Source organism: Pseudopodoces humilis, chromosome 12 (assembly GCF_049639895.1).
Source record: "Pseudopodoces humilis isolate 2021_Gansu_Grassland_sample_001 chromosome 12, ASM4963989v1, whole genome shotgun sequence".
Lineage (NCBI taxonomy): Eukaryota > Metazoa > Chordata > Aves > Passeriformes > Paridae > Pseudopodoces > Pseudopodoces humilis.
In genome coordinates this window covers 11,278,907-11,302,906 of record NC_142211.1, presented here as the reverse complement: position 1 = coordinate 11,302,906, position 24,000 = coordinate 11,278,907, and the positions used below count along the sequence as shown (strand labels likewise).

The window sequence follows — 24,000 nt, the reverse complement described above, 5'->3', positions numbered from 1 at the left end:
CTCCATCCTTTATTGGAAATGGAGGGAAACATAATGACAAAAGATGAGGAAAAGGCCAAGATACTGAATGTCTTCTTTGCCTCAGTCTTTAATCACAAAAGCAGTTGTTTTCAGGGTACCCAGCCCACTGACCTGGAAGACAGAGAGGAGCAGGAGGGCCCCATAATCAAAGGGGAAATGGTCAGCGACCTGCTACACCTCTTAGACATGCACTAGTCTATGGAGAAGGACGGGATCCATCCAAGGGTACTGAGGGAGCTGGTGAAAGTACTCATTAAGCCACTTTCAATCATTTACCATCAGTCCCAGTTAACTGGGGTATCAGCAATTGAGAGACAGAGACATCTGAGTTGAGATCAGAAGCAAATTTTATTGAGTATACAAGGCATTTATATAGGGCTTTATTTGTATGGCACCTATATAGGGTTCTATTTTTGGTAACAGTCTCCCATTGGCTACACCTTTTTCATGACATCACATGGTAACATTATCTTATAACAAAGTTTCACAACATGTTTCTTAGTCACTTATTGCCCAGGGAGTAGTTATTTGTGTCTGTCTGTCCCACGATTTCTGCTTGATCAGGCTTAAGATATTAGGCTCCTTTATCAGTTCTATTGTACTCTGTTTTATTCCCCATACTTCCCCCTCCCTGTTCAACTAGAAATACACTTTTACATGACTTGTCTATTAATTTTTGCACACACTGTAAAATACAGGGAATAACTATAACAATACATAATATAATGCCTAATACATATAGGCCTATTTTGACTAAATTTCTTATCCATCCACCAAGTCCCCAGTCCCCCAAAAGTCGACCTAGTCAGTTATGTCTGTCATTTACTTGCAGTTTATTTACACCTTCTTTTAGGCCTTGAATGCTTTCATGAATTGACTGTGAGTAGTAAAAAAAAAATAAAAAAAAAATCCATTCAATGATAAGCAAAGGATCTGGTGCCTTGGAATCCCCCTGAAATATCAAAGCTTGAGGCTGTTTTGCTGGACACAAAATTATTAAAAAGAAGGGCAGCTCAGGTGCCCAGTGTGCAGATTGTATGTTTACTAAGGCATCAGTTACGCATTGCAGTACCTGCTGAGCTTGTAAAGTAAGTTGTTTGGGTGATAAAATGTCTGAGTCTCCTTTTAGCAGTTTCAAACAAAGGATTTAGCTCTGCATTTGAAGTCTATAACAAGGAGGCACCCAGTTGATTGTTCCCAAACGATTTTGCACATCATGTAAGATACAAATGTTTGTCTGAATTTGCAGAGCTTGAGGAGAAATTGAATGGACTCCAATGTGCCACTCCAAATACCTCCAGGGAGGGCGTCTCTGTACCTTTTCAGGAGCTATGCAAAGCCCTGCCTAATTTACCACGTTAGTGACAAGGGCTAAGGCTTTCTCCATGACTTCTTGTTGTTCAGCTGCTATTAGAATATCATCCATATAATGGTACAAAAGAATATTAGGCATTTGTTGACGAACTGGACTGAGGATTTTGGCAACATAACACTGGCAAATAGGAGTTTTTCATGCCCTGAGGTAAAACAATCCCGTGATATTGCTGTAAGAGTGCCTGCATGTTTGTGCTTGGAACTGAAAAGGCAAACTTGGGAGAGTCATCAGAATGCAAAGGAATGTAGAAAAAGCAATCCTTTAAATCAATGACTGTCAAATGCCGATTTCAAGGGATCATGGTAGGAGAGGTGAGTCCAGGTTGCAGGGCTCCCATTTCCTCCATTACAGAATTAATTTTACTGAGGTCTTGGAGCAAATCTCACTTGCCAGTTTGTTTTTTGATAACAAACAAAGGAGAATTCCAAGGACTGGTAGAAGAGACAACATGCCCTTTCCAGAGTTGTTGTTGGACCAACTTCATTAATTTAATACACGAAGTTTTTGCAAAGGTAGGGGCCACTGATCCACCCAAACTGTTTTTTCTGTTTTCCAGGTTACCTTTAAAGTGTCACATGCTTCAATGGCCCCCATTAAAAATCTGATTGAATCCTAAAACCCCATTGAGAGAGAACATCCCTTCCCATAGTACCATTGGCACCGGTAATATAAACTGTTTGACTGAGGCGAGGTATCCCTCCGGACCTTTGATCTGTATCAAGTGGCAGCTTTAATAGCTATGGCTGCTTCTCCCAATGCCAGAATGTGCCTGGGGCACTTCAACAAGGGACCATTGTGGGGGCCATTTAGCTTGAGAGATAACTGTAACGTCAGCCCCTGTGTCTATTAGACCAACAAGTGTTATCTTTTGTCCTTTTAATGTCAAGGCATGTCACTGGACAAGAAATGATTCACACAGACACAGCTCGAAGTGTGATGAAAGAAGAAGCCGGTTTATTTGTTCTTTCAGTATTTATAGGTTTTCGACAATGACCAGGGATTGTATCGTCAGGTTACCACCTTCCCAACCACATTGGCCATGAGAGATGTCCATCAAAAGGCATATCTTTAATGGAATGTATAAACACCTATGTTTATAGTTACTTTCCTGGGAAAGTGGCTATAAATTATGAAAACAATATCGAACGGCCTGATTCTCAGGGCAACCAAGGGTACACTGGCATGTGGGGTGTTGTTCTAATATAGGTTGTACCCATCATACTTGGGGTGTTCCAGTGGACCCAAATCTTCCTGTTCACAATACATCTGTGAAAGGTACACACATGGTTTGGGGAAGTAAAATCAATTGAGCTATTTGAGTTCCCTGGGGCATGGCGCAAGGTGGTTGAGGTGTCCAAGCCATGATCATTATCTCAGTCAGAGTCTATAACCCCAGGGAGAGCAAACAGTCTCATCAAAGAGGTGGATGACTGACTGTCCTGGTTTAGGGCAAATCTGGGAGAAAACCTCCAAATGGGGTCCCTACAGAAAGCAAATTTAAGCGGCCCCTCCCCCAACTGGTTCAGGAAAAATATTTCCTTGGAGAAAAGTGGAAAAAACTGTTTATTTAACAGAAATTTAATAATATTAAACAATAAAACCTCTCGCTGTTCGAAGAGATGGCAAATCTAGAAAGTCCTTGCCATGAGGTGTAGCTTGGCTCGCTCAGTCTCTTATCAGTCCCTCCGGTGCTGGAAAGTGTTGAGACCCAGGCCCCGGTGGGCCACAGGCATGAGCTCCTGGGGTTTGTCTGGGTTTTCAGTCCAGAGCAGGTTTGAAGAGATCCCAGGAAAAAGAAAAAACAGTCTAGGGAACTTCTCTGCCTCAGCTAGCTAAAAACTAACTAAAAGCAAAGGAGAGCTCTGTCCCGCTGTTTGTCCATGCTGCAGACAACACAGTCTGGAGAAGCATGTGGGGAGTGAATGCGGTTTCTGAAAACAAACTGCACACTTCTTCTTTCCCCCCTATTGATGTACAAAACACTCGCTCGCGGTGAGAGACTTCTCCAGAGTCAAGCTGTTCAGGTATAAGCAGTTCATTACATGGGTAAAGAGAGGGAGAGACCCGTGTCCGCCGCCAGCCTCGGCATCCACGTGGTCGGGGGGAGGGGAGGGAGTGCAGGGAGAATACGAGAGGAGAGGTTAAAGATGGGGAGGGAAGAAACAAGAGCAACAGAGGGAGAGCGGGGAGAACTAGGGAGGCTTAGGAGAGGGGGAGGACAAAAGAGGGGTAAGAGGGGGAAAAACCAAGAGGGTAAGAGTAAGAGAGGGAGAGAGGGAAAAACAAGAGGCAAGAGAGCAGGGAAAACAAGAGCGGGGTAAGAGCAGGGGAAAACTAAGAGAGAGAAGTTCCTGTTACAATACATGTCTTTCTATAGTGAATATTCTAATTCCCAGTAACTAATCACTACGAGATACACCCACTAAAGATTTTACATACAGCCTATAAGAACTACTACATTAACATACAGTGTTGCATTTCAAACTCTAAAAGCTTTACAAATTCTTCCCTTGCTTCTTGCCCTTTGGACTTTCTATCTGCAGAAGGACATCGTTTCATCATCAGGGATTCTCCTTCAGCTGGCTAGGCTATTGTTCTTTGGTTATATAGTAACTAGTACTCAGCATCTTATGACTCAAAGTAAGCTTTCATTTCTATTTCGATTCTAGGCTTTATACCTTCAGAATCTTTTGTCAAACAATCATATTCATAAGGTTTCCCTGTTTCATCCTCCCTAACACACCCCCTTTGCTCTTGAAACCAGTCTTAAAGATGCAGAACTTAATATCCAGCATAAACAGAACAGATGATTGGGGATACAAGCATCATAAAGCCACCCCAGGACACCAAACTAAAAGCAATCCATGCATATGCTGCCCTGCTGGTCTGAAAACTCCTGTGGGAAGCAAATGAACAGATCAATCAAGTAATGTTACTGTGATGGAGGTTGCCAGGTCCAGTCCAGCACTCCCTGGTGTGGCAGGTTGTAAATCATCTGTGGTCTGGGAAAGGCTGCTTGTGGCAGCTGGGCTGAGGCTTATTGTGGTCCTTTTTGGGGCATTGGCTGAATCATTTGTGTCTGCGTGTGGTGCTGCCCTGCGCTTCAGCTCCGGTTTCCCAATATCGGACGCCCTTCAAAATCATACTTGGAACAACACAGATTAGCATAATGCCTCCCTTTGCAGCACCGAGGGCAAATACTGGGAGCTTTGGAACTTGCCTCCCACCTTTTTCCACTGAGCATCAAAAATGGCATACTGAGTTTGGCTTACTAATAAGTTCACCAGTCCCTTTAAACCATGAGGGGGTCATAAGATGAATTGACAATGTGGACTGTAAAAGATTAGCAAAATAGAGATACCCAAGCCTGTGTTCTGTAGCCATGTGACATAGTTCCTTAATTTCCAAATAAGTGAGGGGTTCTCACCGCGGGTTGTTTCCCCCAGCGCTGCAAAACAACTGGCACGACTATTTTCGCTGCAGTATTGAAATCCCCCTCCTTAAGAACCATTTTCTTTCATTGCACCCAGTTATCATGAGGGTCAGGAGGGAATAAGTCAGTCTCAGCATCTGGATCTATTGGCTCCTTTATCAGTTCTATTGTACTCTCTGTTTTATTCCCCATACTGGAGAGGTCTCAGTTGACTGGAAGTTCGTGTCGTGGTTTTAAACCAGTAACTAAAAAAACTTACTTATTTCTTGCTGTGAGATATGGATTAGAACAAGAGCAAAACAGGCTTAAAACTTAAAAGAAATAAAGACAGTTTATTAACAAAACTACAAGAATAAAAATACTAGAATAAACTTCCAGAAAACCCTTTTATCTCTCACTACTTGACCATTCCTTTGTACACGTGACAACATAGAGACAAAAAAACTTTAGAACTTTGGTGGTTAAAAAACAGTCCCAATTCTTGCTACAGTCTATTCATCAGTCTTTGTAGAGAAACAGAAGTCTCCTTCTGCTAATCTATGGAGTTTCTCACAAGAAAATTATTTCTGTTATAGTTTTCCATTGCCCTGATGCCAGCTGCCCGGAATCTGTCATCAGATTTTCTCCTCCCATTTCACATCACTCTGAGGTGTGTATGGGCCATGAGTCTAGGGATGGCATTTTAAGGATGAGTTATTCAAAGGCAAAAGTCTTCTTCATCTGTCTCTGTGAGCTTCCCTGGAAAACAGTTTTCTCATTGCCCCCAAGGCTTCAAATCTTAGTTCAACTTTGTTCCAGCAACTCACTGTATCACAATTACTCTTTCTTTTGCTCAAAATTCACACTTTGAACACTCCATTCCTCCCAATATACTTTGTCATGAATTAAAGGAGTCTTTTTAAACTACTATTGTCCATTTCCATAGCTTTAACAGAAAGATATTTTCAGCTTATAAAGCATCTCCTTATTCTCTCCCCCATCTAAAACTTAACTTTTTTCTCACTGTTTTTGGTGGTTTTAATGATGTCTTCTTTATGTTGATTGTCTCTTTCTTTCTCTGTCTCTCTGAGAAAAAGGAGTCATCTGTACGTTTTATCCAGGTAGTAAAAGAATTAAAAGCTTTAGAAAAGCTGCAAGAGTTCATGGTGTCAGGTTTCAGTCCAGCAGCAGAAACTGAAAACTAAACCAGGCTGGCCGGCTCTGCTTTCTTTTCCTCCCCCCCCCTTCGTCTTCTCCGGCCTTGTCCGGCCTGGAAGAGGGGGGGGGGTGGGGAAGGAGGAGGCCACGATAGAGCCTTGTTACCTTCTCAAAAGCCAGAAACAAAAGAGGACAAGAGAGCCCTGACTGTACATCTTAAGGGGGTGTTCACAGGTTGAATTCACTTTTTAATGGTCAAAACTGCTGTCAATTCTTAGAAATTACTGATAATTGGTCAGGAGGAAAGACTCCCATCAGCCACCAGCAGTTTCAACTTCCTTAGCTCCCAAAGCTATCTTAAAGGTAAAGCCACCCCATGACAGTTCGCAAATGGAATGTCCATCTACAAGAAGGGCTGGAACAAGGATCCAGGGAACTACAGAACTGTCAGTCTGACCTAGATCCTTGGGAATGCTATGGAACAGATGATCTTGAGTACCATCATGCAGCACATACAGGACAACCAGTTGATCACATCCAGTCAGCTTGGGTTTATGAAAGGCAGGTCCTGTTTGACTGACCTTATCTCCTTCTATGACAAGGTTACCCACTTAGCAGACAAGGGAAAGGCTGTGGATGTTGTTTACCTGAACTTCAGTAAAGCTTTTGACACTTTCCCACAGCATTCTCCTGGAGAAATCAGCTTGTTATGACTTGGACAGGTTTGCTCTTCACTAAGTGGAAAACCAGTTGAACGGCCAGGCCCAAAGAGTGGTGGTGAATGGCATTAAATCCACTTGGTGGTCGGTCACTAGTGGAGTTCCCTGATGCCTTTTCGCTGGTCCTAAGATCATGACCCAGACACAGGTGATAAAAAAGGGTTACCTTGATAAGGATCCTCAGATGCACAATTCACCAGGTGGAAAATGCCAAAGATGCACATGTAGCATAATGTGTATACAATTTTTATATGTTTAGCAAATTACCATTGTAGTAGTTTAGATTAGCTAATTCGCATTTCTCAGCCAATGCAACAAATAATGTGGTGGTTTAAAAGCACTAGCTAAAAATCACCAGAAAACTTACTCATTCTTGCTGTGAGATATGGATTAGGAGAAGGGCAAAACAGGCTTAAAACTTAAAAGGAATAAAGTTTATTAACAAAACTACAAGAATAAGAAACCATAATAAAACCTCTAGAAACCCTTCTTATTCACCACCCAACCATTCCCTTGTCTAACTGACAACAGAGACAAAACTTGGTGGTTAAAACAGTACCAACTATACAATAGTCTTATCATCAGTCTTTGTAGAGAAAGGAGTTTTCTTTTGTCATCCTATGGAGTTCTCCACAAGAAAAGAATTTTCTCATGGCTTTTCATTCCCATGATGGCAGTCGCCCGGAAAAAACCTCTACCATCATGCCCTCCTCCCATTTTCACACCACTCTGAGGTGTGTTCATGGGCCACGAACTCAAGGGGTATTATTTTAAGGATGAGTTATTCAAAGGCAAAGGTTCTCTTCATCTGTCTCTGTGATCATCTCTAGGAACAGAGGTTTTCTCTTTTTCTCCCTGAGGGCCGAGGGTCTTCATCAACTCTCACTTCTCTCTTTCTGTTCCAGTATTTCATGGGATCACAACTACTCTACCATCTGCTCATCTTCATCAGTGGATACCTTTGCTCAGATCTACACTTTGAAATACTTCATTCTCCTCAAATACTCTTTCATGAATTAAAGGAGTTTTTCAGAAGATTATTGTCCATTTCTATGGCCTTACCAAAAGAATATTTCAGTTTATTAAAGCATCTCTTCATTCTCTTCCCATCTGAGGCTTGATTCTTTCTTTTACTGACTTTGATGGTTTATGTTGTCTCTTTACATGTTGATCACTCTCACTTTCCTCTCTCTGGAAAAAGGATTAAATCTGCAGGTCTCATCTGGGTAGTGAAAGGGTTAAAATCTGGCTCAAGCTGCGGCAGGTATTCATGGTGTCGGATTTCAGCTCCCCAACGCTTTTTCGGCCTGGGGCCGTCTGTGCGAGCAGTGGGGGTGAGCATACCGGCAAGATGTCATCAGCCATGGCCCAGCCCAGCCTAGGACCAGGCACCCCCTGGGAAAGGCTTCAGCCACCCCATTGGAATAGGACCCGGAAGGCTTCCCCGGAGGGCCACAGCAGAGCCCGGCCCTAGCCTAGGACTGGGGGAAATCCCTGCAGGCTCTATCCCCCGCCCGGGAGTCATGGGAGGCCGAGCCCAGCCCCCGTCGGGCCACATGGGCCTGGGGGGGACGGGAGCCAGCCGGAGTTCTGTTACTTTTCAAAGCCAGAAACAAAGAGAGCTAGAAGTTCTCGGGCTTACGTTTAAAAGGTGGTATTCACAGAGTTGATCTCACTTTTTCAGTGGTGAACAATACTGTCAGTTCTCAGAAATGGCCAGCTATTGGCCAGGTCTCAAGCAGAGAAGAAACTCCCAGCAGCCTCTCTCAAAGCCTTCACTTCCGTGTTTTCTACTTTTTTTTCTTAAATGCCAAACAATCATACCCGTATATGACAAAAATCCACAATTACAGACATAAGTGGTGAGGTAATTCTCCCCCGGTTCAACTTCCCTTTGAATTCCCCCTCTTTTCGATAGGAACTAAACTTTGTTTATGAAAATGTGTCTCAGAGAGCTAGTTTCAACCTTGGCTTCCCAGACAATCTAACCTTGGACCCCCAGCTTGGAGCAGCTGGGGAATTTATTTTGTCTTTCTGTCTAATAGAGTAGGTAAAATGCTAGATACAAATACTATGATAGGCTACAGAACTATAAATATACATATAAATAATATAGAAAATATATAAAAGAAAAAAGGGAAAAAATAAATTTGGCATGATCCACAGGGCTCAGTATTGGGTCCAGTCCAGTTTAATATCTTTATCAATGATCTGGATGAGAGCATCAAGTGTATGCTCACCAAGTTTGCAGGTTTCACCAAGTTGGCTGGGAGTGTTGATCTGCTGGATGGTAGAAAGACTCTACAGTGGAATCTGGACAGATTGGATCAATGGGTTGTGGCCAATTGTTTGAGGTTCAACAAGGCTGAGTGTTAGGTCCTGCACTTAGGTTCCAACAAACTCCATGCAATGCTACAGGTTAGGGGAAGAGTGAAAAAATGCCTGGCAGAAAAAAATGTGGGAGTGTTGGTTGACAGCCAGCTGAACATGAGCCAGTGTGTGCCCAGGTGGCCAAGAAAGCCAATGGCATCCTGGCTTATATCAGCAATAGTGTGGCCAACAGGACTAGGGAAGTGATTGTTCCCTTGTACTCTGCACTGGTAAGGCCGCACCTCGAGCACTATTTTCAGTTTTGGGCACCTCTACAAAAAACACATTGAAGTGTTGGAGTGTGTCCAGGGAAGGGCAAAAAAAGCTGGGGAAGTGTCTAGAGCACAAGTCTTATGAGGAGCAGCTGAGGCAAATGGGGGTGTTTAGCCTGGAGAAAAGGAGGCTCAGAGGGATCTTATAGCTCTCTACAGCTACCTGAAAAGAGGTTGTAGTGATGTGGGTGTTGGTCTTTTCTCCAAAATAACAATCAATAGTTGAGCCAGAGGAGATTTAAAATGGATATTAGGAAAAAATATCTTCAGTGAAGGGGTTTTCAAGCACTGGAACAGAATGCCCAAGGAAGTGCTGGAGTCAGCATCCTTGGAGGTATTGAAAAGATGTGTAGATGTGTTACTTAGGGATGTGGTTTAGTGGTAGACTTGGCAGTGTTAGGTTTGCAGGTGAACTCAATGATCTTAAAGGTCTTTTCCAACCTCAATGATTCTATAATTTCTTTGAAATAAGAGGATCTAAAACTTAGTGGAATTGAAAGGCCTTTTACAATGAGTGTATAACTGAAGTACCAGGAATTGTTTTCAGGACTTGGCTTTATTTGCTTTTCCTGGCTCTGTGTCGCTCTATTGGGAACGGCGAAAAGCATGACACAGACTCTCTTGGGAGTTGATCAGGAGAGCGAGGTTTATTACCTCAGATCTTCTTTTATAGACTGATGCACGAAAGTACAGTGAAGCAATCTTCCCTTAGCCCCCCGAAGTAATCCAGGCTAGCTCTGTCGATGGAGGGGTCAGGGAGATTCTTCACGACCAAGAAAAGACCAAAAAGTGCTGTTTCTCCCTCCGGGGTAACGGAGGATGTTTATTCTGGCTGGCTTCCAGGGGAGAAGAGACTGGGTTTCTCCTTCCTGGACTTTTTCAAACCTCGGGAGAGGGGCGGGGAGACATATAACACCAACCAATGGGATAACATTTCAGGGACAGGGAGGGGAGGGGAAAAACACGTCACAGCTGCCTAGAAGGTCCACAAAGAAACTAGGTAACTCCCAGAAATATGCACCACCACAGTACAGAAAGGTAAAACTCTTATTGGTTAGTGAACTAACACATTACCATCATTGGTCAGTGGGGTACACCACCCCTCGACCTTCTCTTGCAAGAAAACAAGAAACTGACAAACAACACCTGCAAGGCTGTCTTCTATCTCTGAGGATTGTTTTAATTCCTCCTTATGATTTTCCAGGCCACTTTCTCAGGCGAGACTGAGAAAGTTATGCGGCCTGCTTTTCCACAGGCACTGTGCTCCCTGCTTTTGCTCATATTTAGCATCCATAGCTCTGTGTGTTTTATGTATGTATGATGACTTAAATTTTCAATGTCTAGGGCTTTGAAATGTTATTTCAGTCTTTAGGAACAAAACTTTGTGAAATTTTAAGGTTAATTATAATAAAACAGAAGGGAAACATTTTGGATTTTCTCATTATACCATCTCAAAATTTACATACTTATGCGTTCCTGTGCTTATCACAGAAACAACATACTACTGATATAAAAAGATGTTTGAGAAAGTTGACTATTATCTTATATGGAAGTATACTGGTCACAGTTATTACACACCTATTTTTGAAAAGGGTTGCATAGAGTTCCCTGGTAACTACTGACCAGTCAGTCTTACCTCTATGCCTAGTAAGATCATGAGAATTATCTGCTTGGAAGACATATTTAAACATATGGAAAGCAGAGACATGATTAGAGACAGCCAACATGGCTTCAGCAAGGGCAAATCATGCCTGACTAATCTAATGGCCTTCTATGATGGGGTGACTGCATCAGTGGGCAAGGGAAGAGCAACTGATGTTATCTATTGTGGACTTATACTTGCCTCTAAATTGGAGACATGGGTTTGATATATGGACTGTTAGATGGATAAGGAATTGGCTAATGGATGCATTCAAAGTCAACAGCTCAATGTCCAAGTAGATACCAGTAATGAGTGGTGTCCCTTAAGTGTCCATACTGGACTATTTACAAGAGCATGCAGTGACAGGACAAGAGGGAATGGGTTAAACTGAGAGTAGGTTTAGATTAGATATTAGGGATAAATTCTTTACTGAGAGGGTGGTGAGGAACCGGAACAGTTTTTCCAGATAAGTTGTGGATGCCCCATCCCTGGAGGTGTTCAAGGCCAGGTTGGATGGGGCTATGTACAACATGGTCTAGTTGAAGGTGTCGCTGCCTGTGGCAGGGGGGTTGGAACTAGATGATCTTCAAGGTCTCCTTCCAACTCAAACAAGTCTATGATAGACAGTGGGATTGAGTGCACCTGAAACAAGTTTACAGATGATACCAAGCTGAGCAGAACAGTTTATTCACTTGTGGGAAGGGATGCCATCCAGAGGGACCTTGAAAGGCTCAGTCCATGTGAGCCTCATAAAGTTCAACAAAACCAAGTACAAGGTCCTGCACCTGGGTCAGGGCAATCCCCAGTATCAATACAGACTGAGGGATGAATGGATTGAGAGCAGCCCTGCAGAGAAGGACTTGGGGGTACTGTTGGATGAAAAATTGAATATGAGCTGGCAATGTGAGCTTGCAGCCCAGAAAGCGAATTGTATCCTGGGCTGAATCAAAGAAGTGTGGCCAGCAGGTCAGGAGAGGTGATTCTGCCCTTCTGCTCTAATGAGACCCCATCTGGAGTACTGCATCCAGCTCTGAGGTCCCCAGTACAAGAAAGATATATACTTGTTGAAGTAGGTCCAGAGGAGGGCCATGAAAATGAAATCAGAGGACTGGAACACCTCTCCTGTGATGACAAGCTGAGAGAGTTGGGGTTGTTCAGCCTGGAGAAGAGAAGGCTCTGGGGAGACCTTATTGCTGCTTTCAATATATAAAAGGGTCTTATATGAAAAGACAAAGGGACTTTTTACCAGGGTCTGTATTGACTGGACTAAGGGCAATGGTTTTAAACTGAAAAGAGGGTAGGTTTAGATTTGACATAAGGAAGAAATTTCCTATGATGAGGGTTGTGAGGCACTGGAACAGGTTGCCCAGAGAAGCTGTGGATTCCCCATCATTGAAAAGTGTTCATGGTCAGTTTGGATGGGGCTTTGAGCAACCTGATTTAATGAAAGATGTCCATAGAAGGGGGTAGAAGAATTGGATCTAAATGGTCTTTAAAGGCTGATCATTCTATGATTGTTGTTTGTAGGCAGTTAGAAATCTGTTTTCTTTCTTATGACATGTTCAGTAGCAAGCAAAAATAGTTATTCTTTGGCAATTTATTTGTTTGAAAATCATATTTTCTCCTATAACAAATAGCAATACAAATGACAATGAGTGCCTGTCTAGTAGTACCAGCCTTCAAACAAAGGGAAACTTGAACTGCAAGTATACCTAACTCCTCCTTCATTTGTAAGTGCATTTATGATGCTTTTTGCTCTCTCTAAGGTGTTTTAAAAGGTAGTGAACAAATTGAACTGTACTGTGTAGCTTTTTTTTGTCATATTTTTTTAAGTGACTGAAGCTTTTCACTTAATTGTGCAAATTTAAATGTTATGATTTATAAGCAGAAAGTGAAATTAACTGTGTGGTTAAACATGAACAGTATTATTTTGCCTTTTTCAACTTTAACTTTTTAGCTTCAGTAGCAGTTGGTTTTATTCTGTGAGGGTGCCTTAAAATGGGATTGCAATTCATTTAAATGAAATAGATTAATTTCATGCAAAATAAAGTAATTTTCATTGTGCCCATGAACCAGATCTGTCATTGCATTTATTCAGAATAAAATTTTTCAGAGACTATTATATTTTTTTTTAAAGTAAGACTTGAGCAAGAATGAGTATTTGAACATATGTTCAAGTTTCTGTGGAAAATTAGAACCAACTCTGCAGAGGAGTTCCTGTTAACCAGAAGAGATTACCATTTCTGTAATACTGCTAACTTTGACAAGATAATATTGTGAATGCAGACTGACCTCCTTAATCAGGGTAAATCATCACAGAAGTTAAATTTGACAGAAGATACTGTGGAACTCTGCTAAGACTTTCATGGAGAATGAAAGTCTTGAGATGGGACAAGCTGTTGAAGGAATTATACCTCTTGTTTTTAATTATTATGATTACATCTTCAGCATTAGTAATTTTATATACTGTTTTTATTGGTTTTTAAGACTCATTATGAGACTTCATTGATAAGATTGCTATTTGTGTCATTTGGATCTCTATCATACATAGACTGTTCTTTGAGCTTCCATTGTTCCTAGAGACATTTTTCTTTGGTCACTGTCACTAATCTAAGGATGGATGTTGTTTTTTGCAACTGATTTTTCTTTTTTTTTAGATGTTGCGTTTAAGCATGCTTCTAATGTGTATATTGCCATTTAAATGAAGAGTACTATAACAAGTAATTAATCCAAAAATTTATTTTGGAATTAGCTAACATTCGTGAGAATTTTAATCAGGCAACCCACTAAGTATCAGTCTAGGAATGAATATGCATACTATAACATGCTAAAATAAAGATGATAATATACATTTTATCCTGGGTTGATTATGATTGTCCTGGGTTGATTATGATGTTAAATTGTATCCCCATTCGTCCACCTAACCCAGACACAGGTTTTGTATTCTTAAAATTCCATCTCAGAGTAAAAGTGAGTGGAAAAGAAGCACCGAGTCTGTTATCAGAGACTGTACTTGCTCCCCCCCGCATCGGGAGTTTTGACTACAGCACAGACAGACAACAAGACACAGATCGCCTTGGCTTTCCAACTAGCCGGAGCAGAGAGGTCTTCCTGGACTGTTTTCTTTCCCTTTTTTGAAACGAATCGAACCTGCTCTGGACTGGGGACTCGGGGGAGCACCGGGAGCTTGCACCCGTGGACTACCGGGAGCCCAGCCTGGGCAGCGGCATTTTCCAGCGCCAGAGGGACTGATAACAGAGCGAACACCTACAGGAAAGAGACCCTCTGAAGTTTGTCATCTCTTCTGAAGGGCAAGAGGTTTTGTAATTTGATATCGTTCATTTTTGTGCTGGGTAGTGCTGTGCCTGTGAAATAAACAGGTTTTTTCCACTTCTCTCAGAGAAATCTCTTCCCGAACCGGTTGGGGGGTGGGAAAAAAAGGGCCACGTGGGTTTGCTTCCCGGGGGGAGCCCCACTGGAGGTTTTCTCCCAAATTTTGCCCTAAACCAGGACAAATACCAATGTAATGTTGTAATGTTCATGTTTCTTCATATGTTGTATTCACAAATGTCAAGTTACTGTTTGGGTTTATTTAACTCAATAGAATAAAACTTGTGTAACACTGTTTTAGTGGGTTGAAACTGCCAAATAGCTTACAATGCCTGTTTATCAGAGCAACTGGCACTCAGCAGAAGTAATCTTCTCGTGCAAGTTAGATTACAAAAATGAGGAAGGGTAAAAAGTATATTTAATCTATTATCTGCTTTAAAGAGTGTCACTTCTCTTACTGTGAGCTTTGCATATAATTTTTCTTGTGTTGTACTAAAAAGGAATGTTAGAAAAATGTTGTTGCTACCATGTGTCTTTAAAAACATTTGAAGTCAAAGATACCTGTATGTGCAGAGGGAAGTGAAATTTCCTTCAGGTGATAAGTTAGGGAAAACAAATGCTCTGAAGAATTTTAATCAACCACCACTAATGTTTCCACTGAATTCTTCCTACTGGGGTGAAGGAATTATGTTTACCATTCTGTGAAGAGCAACAAGGTAGCAAAAGTATATACTATTAGGTGAAATTGCTCTTTCGGAGCTCATTTAGGGTTTTAACAAGCAAATTTTACTTTTGATGTTCTGTGTAGCAATGTTTACAATAGTTATTTTGGCTTAAGCAAACTAATTTTAGAAACTACTATTATGAAAGGAACCTTATACAAAATATTGTAAGTATTCCACTACTTATCAGTGTGGGTTTTTTTCTTTTTCTAGGGCAATGTAGTATCCTTTATACCATATTTTGAATAAGGAGCACTAAGCTGTATAAATTAATTTATCTTATATTAAGATATAATAATAATATATTGCCTTGTTAAAGCATGCAGCTCTTGTCCAGAGTGGAATTTTGAGTATGTACTTGTTTAATGTTATGTTTATGTCTGTGTACAGAAAGCATAGAAACAATGTTGGACCAAGCAAACCTATTTCTCAGCCACGAAGAAACATTGTAGGCTGCAGAATACAGCATGGCTGGAGAGAAGGGAGTGGACCTGTAACACAATGGAAGGGCACAGTTCTTGATCAAGTTCCTGTAAATCCCTCCCTCTATCTTATAAAGTATGATGGATTTGATTGTGTGTATGGACTAGAACTGCACAAAGACGAAAGAGTTTCAGCACTTGAAGTCCTTCCAGACAGAGTTGGTAAGAGGTTTTTTCCTATATGTGCATATGTTGTCAGAACATTTAAATTTTATTAAATTACTTTTCAGTACATGGCAGATAATCTAAATGCTCTGTTCAATTTTTATTTTTTTTAGTTCACAAAGTTTTTATGATAGCAAAGAGATTAGTTCTGTCTTTTTTCTTTAAATGGTATGTGAAAAATTTTGTGGGTTTTCTTTTTGAGAGTCTTATCCCTAACAAGCTTATGTACATGTAGTATCAATATTTCTATTAAAATTTAAACTCTGAGACAGCTGAGAAATGTCCTGGTTTTGCTGTCTTGTGTGTGTTTGACATTAATTACGTGTTTGGTTGTTTTTTGGGTTTTTTTTCATGTGCTTTCACTAGGTATTAATACAAGTGGGGGGAAAAAAGCATTTTCTAAGTGACATAACTTAATAGCTAGTAACTTAACTAGTAACAAGGCTTTATTGTTTTTTATAATTAGCACAAAATTGTTAATCTGCGGGTGTTTCCAAACTTTAAAGTTCAAAGTTTGACCTAATAATGTTTTTTACTGAATGGAATCAATTTTTGGGTTTCCTGACGGCAAAAAAATCAGTAGCAGTTTCTAGAATGGGGTTAGGGAGAACCAAACCTAACACTTTCATTAACAACTTGATAGAGCTGCTCTGTGATTTAGCCTGTCTTCCTCCCCTCCTCCCCCTTTCAGTATAAATATTTAAAACACAGATGCTATTCCTTGCTGTGGCTTATATTGGTCTCCCTTTACCTTGCATTATGATAGTTTGATTGGTGGGGTACAATGATGGAAAATGTCAATAAAGAGTGCTAACATGTTAAAATAATTCCTTAAGTTCTGCTGTTCTTTGGTCTTTAACTCTCTGAAATGGGCATTATTTGTTTTTTATGTGAATTTGCTTTCAAATTAATTTATTCATGAATTTGGATAAAGATTCTTTTTTGTAAAGATTTATTTCTGTACTTTTTGAATGGACGTACTTATGAACTGCTACCATTTCAGCTTCATCTCGAATTAGTGATGCCCACCTGGCAGACACAATGATTGGCAAAGCTGTGGAACATATGTTTGAGACAGAGGATGGCTCAAAAGATGAATGGAGGGGGATGGTCTTGGCTCGAGCTCCTATTATGAACACATGGTTTTATATTACCTATGAGAAAGATCCTGTGTTGTATATGTACCAACTCTTAGATGACTATAAAGAAGGTGACCTTCGCATTATGCCCGATTCCAGTAAGTAGACTGGTTACTTATTTTTTTCTGAAAAATGGAATCTCTCTGTATTATTATACAACTAATGGGTTATGTATGGAAAAGAGTTGACAAACAACTATCTTGTTAAGTATCAAAACCAGCAAAGGTTACAGCACAACTGAATATACATCTGTATTAAACAATTTCTGAAATACTTTCCTTGAGTCAGTGGTGAAATATGCAATAAATACTGGAAAATCCTTTTCTGTTATAATTCCTAATTCTGATAAAGATATACATACTGTTATGAAGAGATTACACTTAGATGTTTTTCACACAGATGAACTAGAATATTTCCATTGTTATTTTCTTATAAAAATGTCACAAATCAAGGAGTTGTATTTTTGGAGCAATTGTTATAAAAAGAATGTTTTGGGGCTAACTAAAATAGGTTAATTTAGTTTGGGTAAGCATCATCAGTTTGTAAAGCTTTTGAATAGTTTATTGGAGGAAAGAAGCACTAATCTTTTGAAAACTCATTTTCTCTCACATATTTAAACATATAAAGAGGAAAAGAAATCAATAGGTTAGGAGGAATATTTTTTCTTCCCTTTTTAAAAGTGAAAGTTATTGGCTTTTTTCCTATAAATATTTTTTGCAGAATCAGTGTTGTTCAAGAGATTTTAGCTAATATAAAAAAAAGAAAAACGTTTGTTAATAATATTGTACTCTCCCTTCTGTCTTGTGTCTCAAAAGTGCTTCTCTGACAGAAATGTAATTCTGGATTTAAAGTAAATCATTAATTTGATAGTAAAAAAGTAATTATGCAGTTCACTACATAAATATTATTTAAAATTAATTCATTGAGTTTCTGAGACTGTCTTCCTTCAGATTTAACACTGGCTGAGTAAACAAGTGTCACTTATTTGCATAACCTCTGTAGTAATCCTATGATTTTAGATTTTTTCCCAGCCTAACAAAAAGCAACTTATCTGTGGCCTGAGAGAGAACCACAAATGTTAATGGAAAAACTGACTTTCATCGTAAAAAACCAAAGCAATCTCTTCCAGAGTTGGCACCCTGAAATACCTTGCAATTACTTTTTAAATTCTGCTTTGCTTTCTTCTTTCTTAGAAAAATAAGTTAAAAGACTAACGCTTTTCATATTTAAGAATTAAGTTTTTAATGTGTTCTTTTTTCCTATCTATTGTGGGTCCCTTCCAGCTCAGGATATTCTATGATTCCTTATCTCTGTTTCTAAGACACTTCAAACTATGAGCTACCTTCCCTGAATTTTGGTCCTTTACAGACAATGTGAATTGTGTCTTTAAGGATACTTCTGGGTAGATTTTGCTAGAAAAGCAAATAATAAGATTAAACTTCTCAACAGTATCCATTCTAGTCTAAAGTTGAAAGCTCCTTTTTACAACATTATTGATTAAGGAGGTTACACTTAGCTTGGAAGATGTGGTTTTGTTGCAATTACATATTTGCATTGACATTTTGGATAGTGAGTTCTAGTACACCTGCCTTTCTGTTAAATATACTCAGTGCCTTGTTCTGCTGGGGACTCAAATTCAATTATCTACAAACATTTTTTGTAATTGATGTGTAAGCTTTCATGTCAAAAAATTTACATTTCTAACCAATCCAAGTGCTAATTTTTAATTCATAAAAGTGAAGATTGTTGCCGCTGAAGATGAATAGATCACACGGACACAGGTCGAGGTGTGGTGAAAAGAAGAAGAGTTTATTTTTCCTCCCAGGATTTATAGGCTTCTGACCACAGCTAGGGATTGGATGGTCAGGATAACACTTTCTCACTGCACTGGCCATGAGAGATGCCCATCACAAGACGTGTAACAGAAAGAATGTACACATATCTATGTTTACAGTTACTCTCCTGGGAAAGTCCTTAGAAAACTGTTAGCAAGCTCAGAAGCTGAGTTTTCAGGGCGACATAGATGGTATTACTTAATAAAATCTCTGACTACTCTATAATCATGGCAATAGGTGCTTGTCTAAACAACTTGTTTTAGACATACTTTGCATTTTGAACTTGTGACTGTTTCTTAACTTATAAAGAAGTCTGCAGTTTTGTATATTGGAAAAAATCCATAAATGTCTACCAAAGTATATTGTATTTTCATATTACAGATGATTCACCTCCTGCAGAACGAGAACCAGGTGAAGTTGTAGACAGCCTGGTAGGCAAACAAGTGGAATATGCCAAAGAAGATGGCTCAAAACGGACTGGCATGGTCATTCATCAAGTTGAAGCCAAACCATCTGTCTATTTCATCAAGTTTGATGATGATTTCCATATTTATGTCTATGATTTGGTGAAGACATCCTAGACATCATCATGATCTTCTGCCAAATTTGTGGAACTATTAAATGTAAAATTTGTAGACACAGACTTGACTGTTTTTCAGTTGAATGAAAGCTTAAATGTCCCTGCGAACCCACAATCTCTGCCAGCAAATCTGTTTTGTTCTGAATAATACAAATTTATGTGAACATGACACATCTTGTGTAAGAGAGCTCCTTTTCTTGAAGGAAATCAATATGTTTGGGTGGTAGGGAGTTAAAAGCAAAGAACAGTTGCAAATTCAAGCTGTGTGAAGTCAATCTAGTATTGTAATCTAGATCTTTTCTTAGATTAAATTTTTCTTTAACCTTGCATCACCTGTTCAACTGCCACATGCAAGTGTAGTTTGCTATTTTCCATATGCCTTCTTTTTCAACATTAAATTTAATTTCTTGGCTACTGGCAGTCCTTGTTTTCTGGGTTGGGACAGAGGTGACTTTTCTGAAAGGTTTAAACAGTGTGCAGCAGTAAAGAGTGTCTAACCCAAGTAACAAATTTACTGTGTTTCTACTCTTTGTTTCAAATTAAATTTTTTAAGAACTTGCAGTACATGGAAATACTTGTGTGTTTTTACTAGTCACAGGGCAGTTGGATATCAAGTGTTTGACTTATGCACCTTTCAGTGAAAAGGCTTTAAACTATAAAAATATATTTAATCTGTATATCCAGTTAATTAGAAAATGAAGGTTAAGAGCCTGTGCTTACAAGTTGTAGGAACCAGTAAAATACACACAACAAAGCTGCCTTTAATCCTAAATGTTGTGCTCTGTTTTGTTATACACATTTCGTAGCAGAATACAAGTGCTTGGGTGCCACAAGTTTAACAGTATATAATGCTACTTAAGCAGACTTTGGACTACACATTGGCAATCAGTAGTCTCTCATTTAATATCAGAACCTAGCAACCTGGATGTTTGTGTGTGGACTTAGAAATCTAGTATTAGTTAATCTTTTACATGGTAAATACAAGTTTATGGGAGAGGGGTGCTTTTACACTGAGGACCTCCTTTAGAGAAGGAGAAGCATTTGTTGCCTTCTCCTCAGTCTGTTGTATTCCTTTGTTTTGTGTTGGGGTTTGCTATTGTTTTTAACCATTTTGGCTCAAGAAGGCATCATTTCAATGTATTCTATTTTTGGCTTTTCCACATAAGGAGTGTCCAAACAAATCTACAGTTTAAACCTGTTGTTGCCTTTTGTGGTGTACTTGCTTTGAGGTATGCCATTAACATGAATTTCATTCTATGAACACTAGAGTTTTGCATGCCAGTGGTGTACTATCTAATGGGAGCTATAGGCTGTCTCAGTGGTTCAGTCATCTGCATTAGATTGTGGATGTAAATAACAGCCCACTACAGCAGAATCCTTTCACAGTTTTAAACTTGTAAGATAGCTGTAAATCAAGGTTAAGGTATTTGGGTTTTTTTTAAGAATAGCAACTTTTAAAAGCTTCAAACCACTGCTTCACAGAAATACAGTATGTGAAGAATGTGAATACAGTCAACACTTTTGATGGAAAGAAGAAATACATAGATATCCAACCTTATGATGATAGTGGAAGGATGCAGGAGAGATCCTGCTAATCAGAGATCAGGGGTCTGACCTCTATTGTGGGTATTCTTAATATCAAAGACTCAGTGGCTTAAGTCTTTTTCTGTTAATTTTTTTTTTTCCTGATTTCATGCTTTAGCCTTAAGGCTTGTGCCTCATTATGCTGTTAAATGGTAATACTGTATAAATATGGTATCAATTCTTTGTCCCTTGCTACTATATCACATTATGTCCTGTATTTCATCATGGGCAACCAAAGGCAGGCTTTTGTCTTTCAGTTCACAACTTCTCAATCCAGTCTTTAAGCACCAAGTATCTGAGTCAGTAAATTTTCATTGTGTTTTGAACAAAATGAGCAGATTTGCAACACAGTGCTTTCATCCTGCAGATCTGTTATGTGCTTTCTATTGACTCTTAAGAGTCCTGCATGTAAATCTCAAAGCTGAGCCTGGCTCCATGAGCCCAAGGTGATATTTGTGGCACATGAATGAGTGTATTGATTACACACAAAATACACTAATAACTTAGTACAATGAATTTTGGGCTGTACATCTAAGGATGTAACAACAAGGTTTGTTTTGAAATATTTGAGGTTTAGCTCTACTGGAACATTTTTAGCATTTGGCTTGCATTTGTGGGGTTTTATGTAAGCCACTCTAATATACCACATATTTTGCTAATTAGAATATAATCTATACAGTATATACTGTCAAATTTTATGGTTGTTTTTAGATGTCCCCATTGTCTGTTGCATGTTTTCATTTTCATCTTTTTTTTCTTAAGGTTTGTGTGGAGGGTTTTTTTTTGGTTTTGTGGTTGGTTTTTTTAATAGCTTAAACCACCTTTTTGAGATGTGAGACTTATTCCATTCCCTGCGATCTGTTTTGGGCTTATTTTAGGCTCATGTTTCAGATCTGCATGCAGTGCTTGCATTACCCTAGTAACTACATGTTGGTCCCTTGTTGTAGGGGTTCAACATAACTTTCCAAATGTATCATAGGTCTTGTGATGACACAAGACATGGATCTTTGTATAAAAGTTATTGGCCTCTCATTTACCTGCTGTAGTATTGCTGTATATTGTGTGTGCATGATGTTGAGCTGCCATGGAAAACTTTTTAAAAGGAAAAGAAAACCACCTTAAATGCAGCCCATCCTTTTTTGCATGCTTAGAAGGTAAGAACATTCAATGTAACAAACGGAAGTTGCATGTATTAATGTTTAGGTTTGGGGTTTGTTCTGTTTTTATTTTGTGTTCACTTTTTTGTGAATTTCCTTATTGTGCTGTTTGAATGGTTGTTAATAGGATTAAATGCACTAGTGAGGCAAACATAGTTCCAAGGAAAGGTAATTTTCCAGTTGTATGTGTCATACAGCATTTGAAGGGACCATGTATTCTGTTCAAGAATAAGTAAAATAATAATTGATAAGTAGACAATTAATTTTTTTCTTTTGAATGCCAAACCCTAAACTAAGTGGGACTACATAAAGACTAAAATACTTTGGGGGAAATCCTATTTCTTACAATAGGTATACATCTTCTTTAATTCTTTAAAATGGAGGATTTATCTTCAAATAGAATAAATTACAGTTGTTTCAGGGAAAAATAATTATGGTAAAAAACAGTTTCTGGTTCCTTGAAAATGTTGTGCATTTTGTATTTTATATCATTAGTGCAATTTGGATGGTTCTTGGTATGTGTATAGTTCAAAGGTCTTCGTGTTCACATTTTAAAATTAGGTAGTGATTTCATCTTTAGAGCTTGGTTTCATTTTTTTTATTTTCTTTGCATTTAGAAGTATGAACACTTTAAATCTGTTACTTAATTCTGTAAGTAATTTTTATAATTATGATGTAACTCTATCCTTAAAGCATTTAAAATAAATCCTTTATGTGCAACTCATGACTTTAAATTTTATTCTCATGAGCAAAATGTAGTGATGTGACTTCAGACTGCAAAGAAGCAATTTCTTCAGTATTTTAATTTTAAAAGGCTTAGTTGGGCCATGTGTGCTGGTATAATACTTCCCCCTATGAAATGTTTGCTTGCTAAGTAAATTTTTCTTTTCCCATGTAAGTATGAATGTCAGCAAGATGGAATTTCACTGAAGTAAAGCATAATGCTTAAATTGTATTTCACCAAAAAAAGAAAAATTCCTCCTCAGGGGTTTATGCAAGTCTGTGAGGAAGCGTCTTATTTCCGGAACACACTAGCTCACGTTGTAAGCATTATTTCAGCAGCAGGGAACAGTATAAGTGTTTGTTAGTGTTTAGCTGATAGATTTGACTGCTTTGAATTAACGGGCTTAATGTCGCTAAAGGACACAAAATTATTCACGCGAACACCTCTCAGTGTTAGAACAGGAAAGAACCCACCTTTATTCTCTGACTCCAGTATTTATAGATTCTCGACAATGACCAGGGATTGGATAATTCAGTTACCACCTTCCCAAGCACACTGGTTATGTGAAACATCCATCAAAAGACGTTTCTTAGAAGGAATGTGATAAACAAGTTATGTTTATAGAACTTTCATGGGAAAGTAACTAAAACTATGAAAACATTATCAGAAGGCTTTAGTTTTTAGGGCGACAGGCTTAACTAAAATTGGAATTTTATTTTACTCACTAAATTTAAAAAAAAAAAAGCAGAATTTATCCAAAACTAGACATTATGAGCAGTGAAGAGAATAATAACACAGTGCTGTAAATTTCCTTGAGGCACATTAAGTATTTCATACTAATCAATGAACACTTAATTATTTTATGTTGTTTAAGGTAAATTACCAAGCTTGACTTTGAATACTGAAATCTGATTATAGGGGGAAAAAATCTTATAGGAATAGCCCAAAATATATTTTTGACACCAAGTTGCTGACACCGCTGGACAGTGGGAGTGTACCCTCAGCAAATGCATAGATGATGCAAAACTGGTAGGAATGAATGATACACCAGAGGGTTGTGCTGCTATCGAGAGGTACCTTGACAGGCTGGAGAAATGGTCAGGAACTTCATGAATTTCAACAAGGGAAAGTGCTAAGTCCCACACCTGGGAAAAATCAACCCCATGTGCCAGTACATGATGGGGGCTCACCAACTGGAAAGTAGCTTTGCAGTAAAGGACTGTATGTTTGTAGTGTCCTAGTGGACACCAAGCTAAACATGAACTAGCAATGTGTCCTTGTGGCAAAGAAGGCTAACAGCATCCTGTGCTGCA

The 24,000-nt window shown here is 39.1% G+C and overlaps 1 protein-coding gene across 7 annotated transcripts in view; it reads left to right on the top strand.

Annotated features, from left to right (window-relative positions):
* Positions 1 to 22,687, top strand: part of LOC148183369 (spindlin-Z-like) — a 162,349-nt gene extending 139,662 nt beyond the window's left edge. For all 7 annotated transcript variants that reach the window (XM_088061546.1, XM_088061545.1, XM_088061543.1 and 4 more), the window contains 3 exons: positions 15,412 to 15,665; positions 16,672 to 16,905; positions 19,024 to 22,687. In XM_088061546.1, coding sequence (XP_087917672.1) covers positions 15,412 to 15,665; positions 16,672 to 16,905; positions 19,024 to 19,223 — 688 coding nt within the window. In that variant the 3' untranslated portion in view covers positions 19,224 to 22,687. The remainder of the gene's footprint in view (positions 1 to 15,411; positions 15,666 to 16,671; positions 16,906 to 19,023) is intronic.
* The last annotated feature ends 1,313 nt before the right edge of the window (positions 22,688 to 24,000 follow it).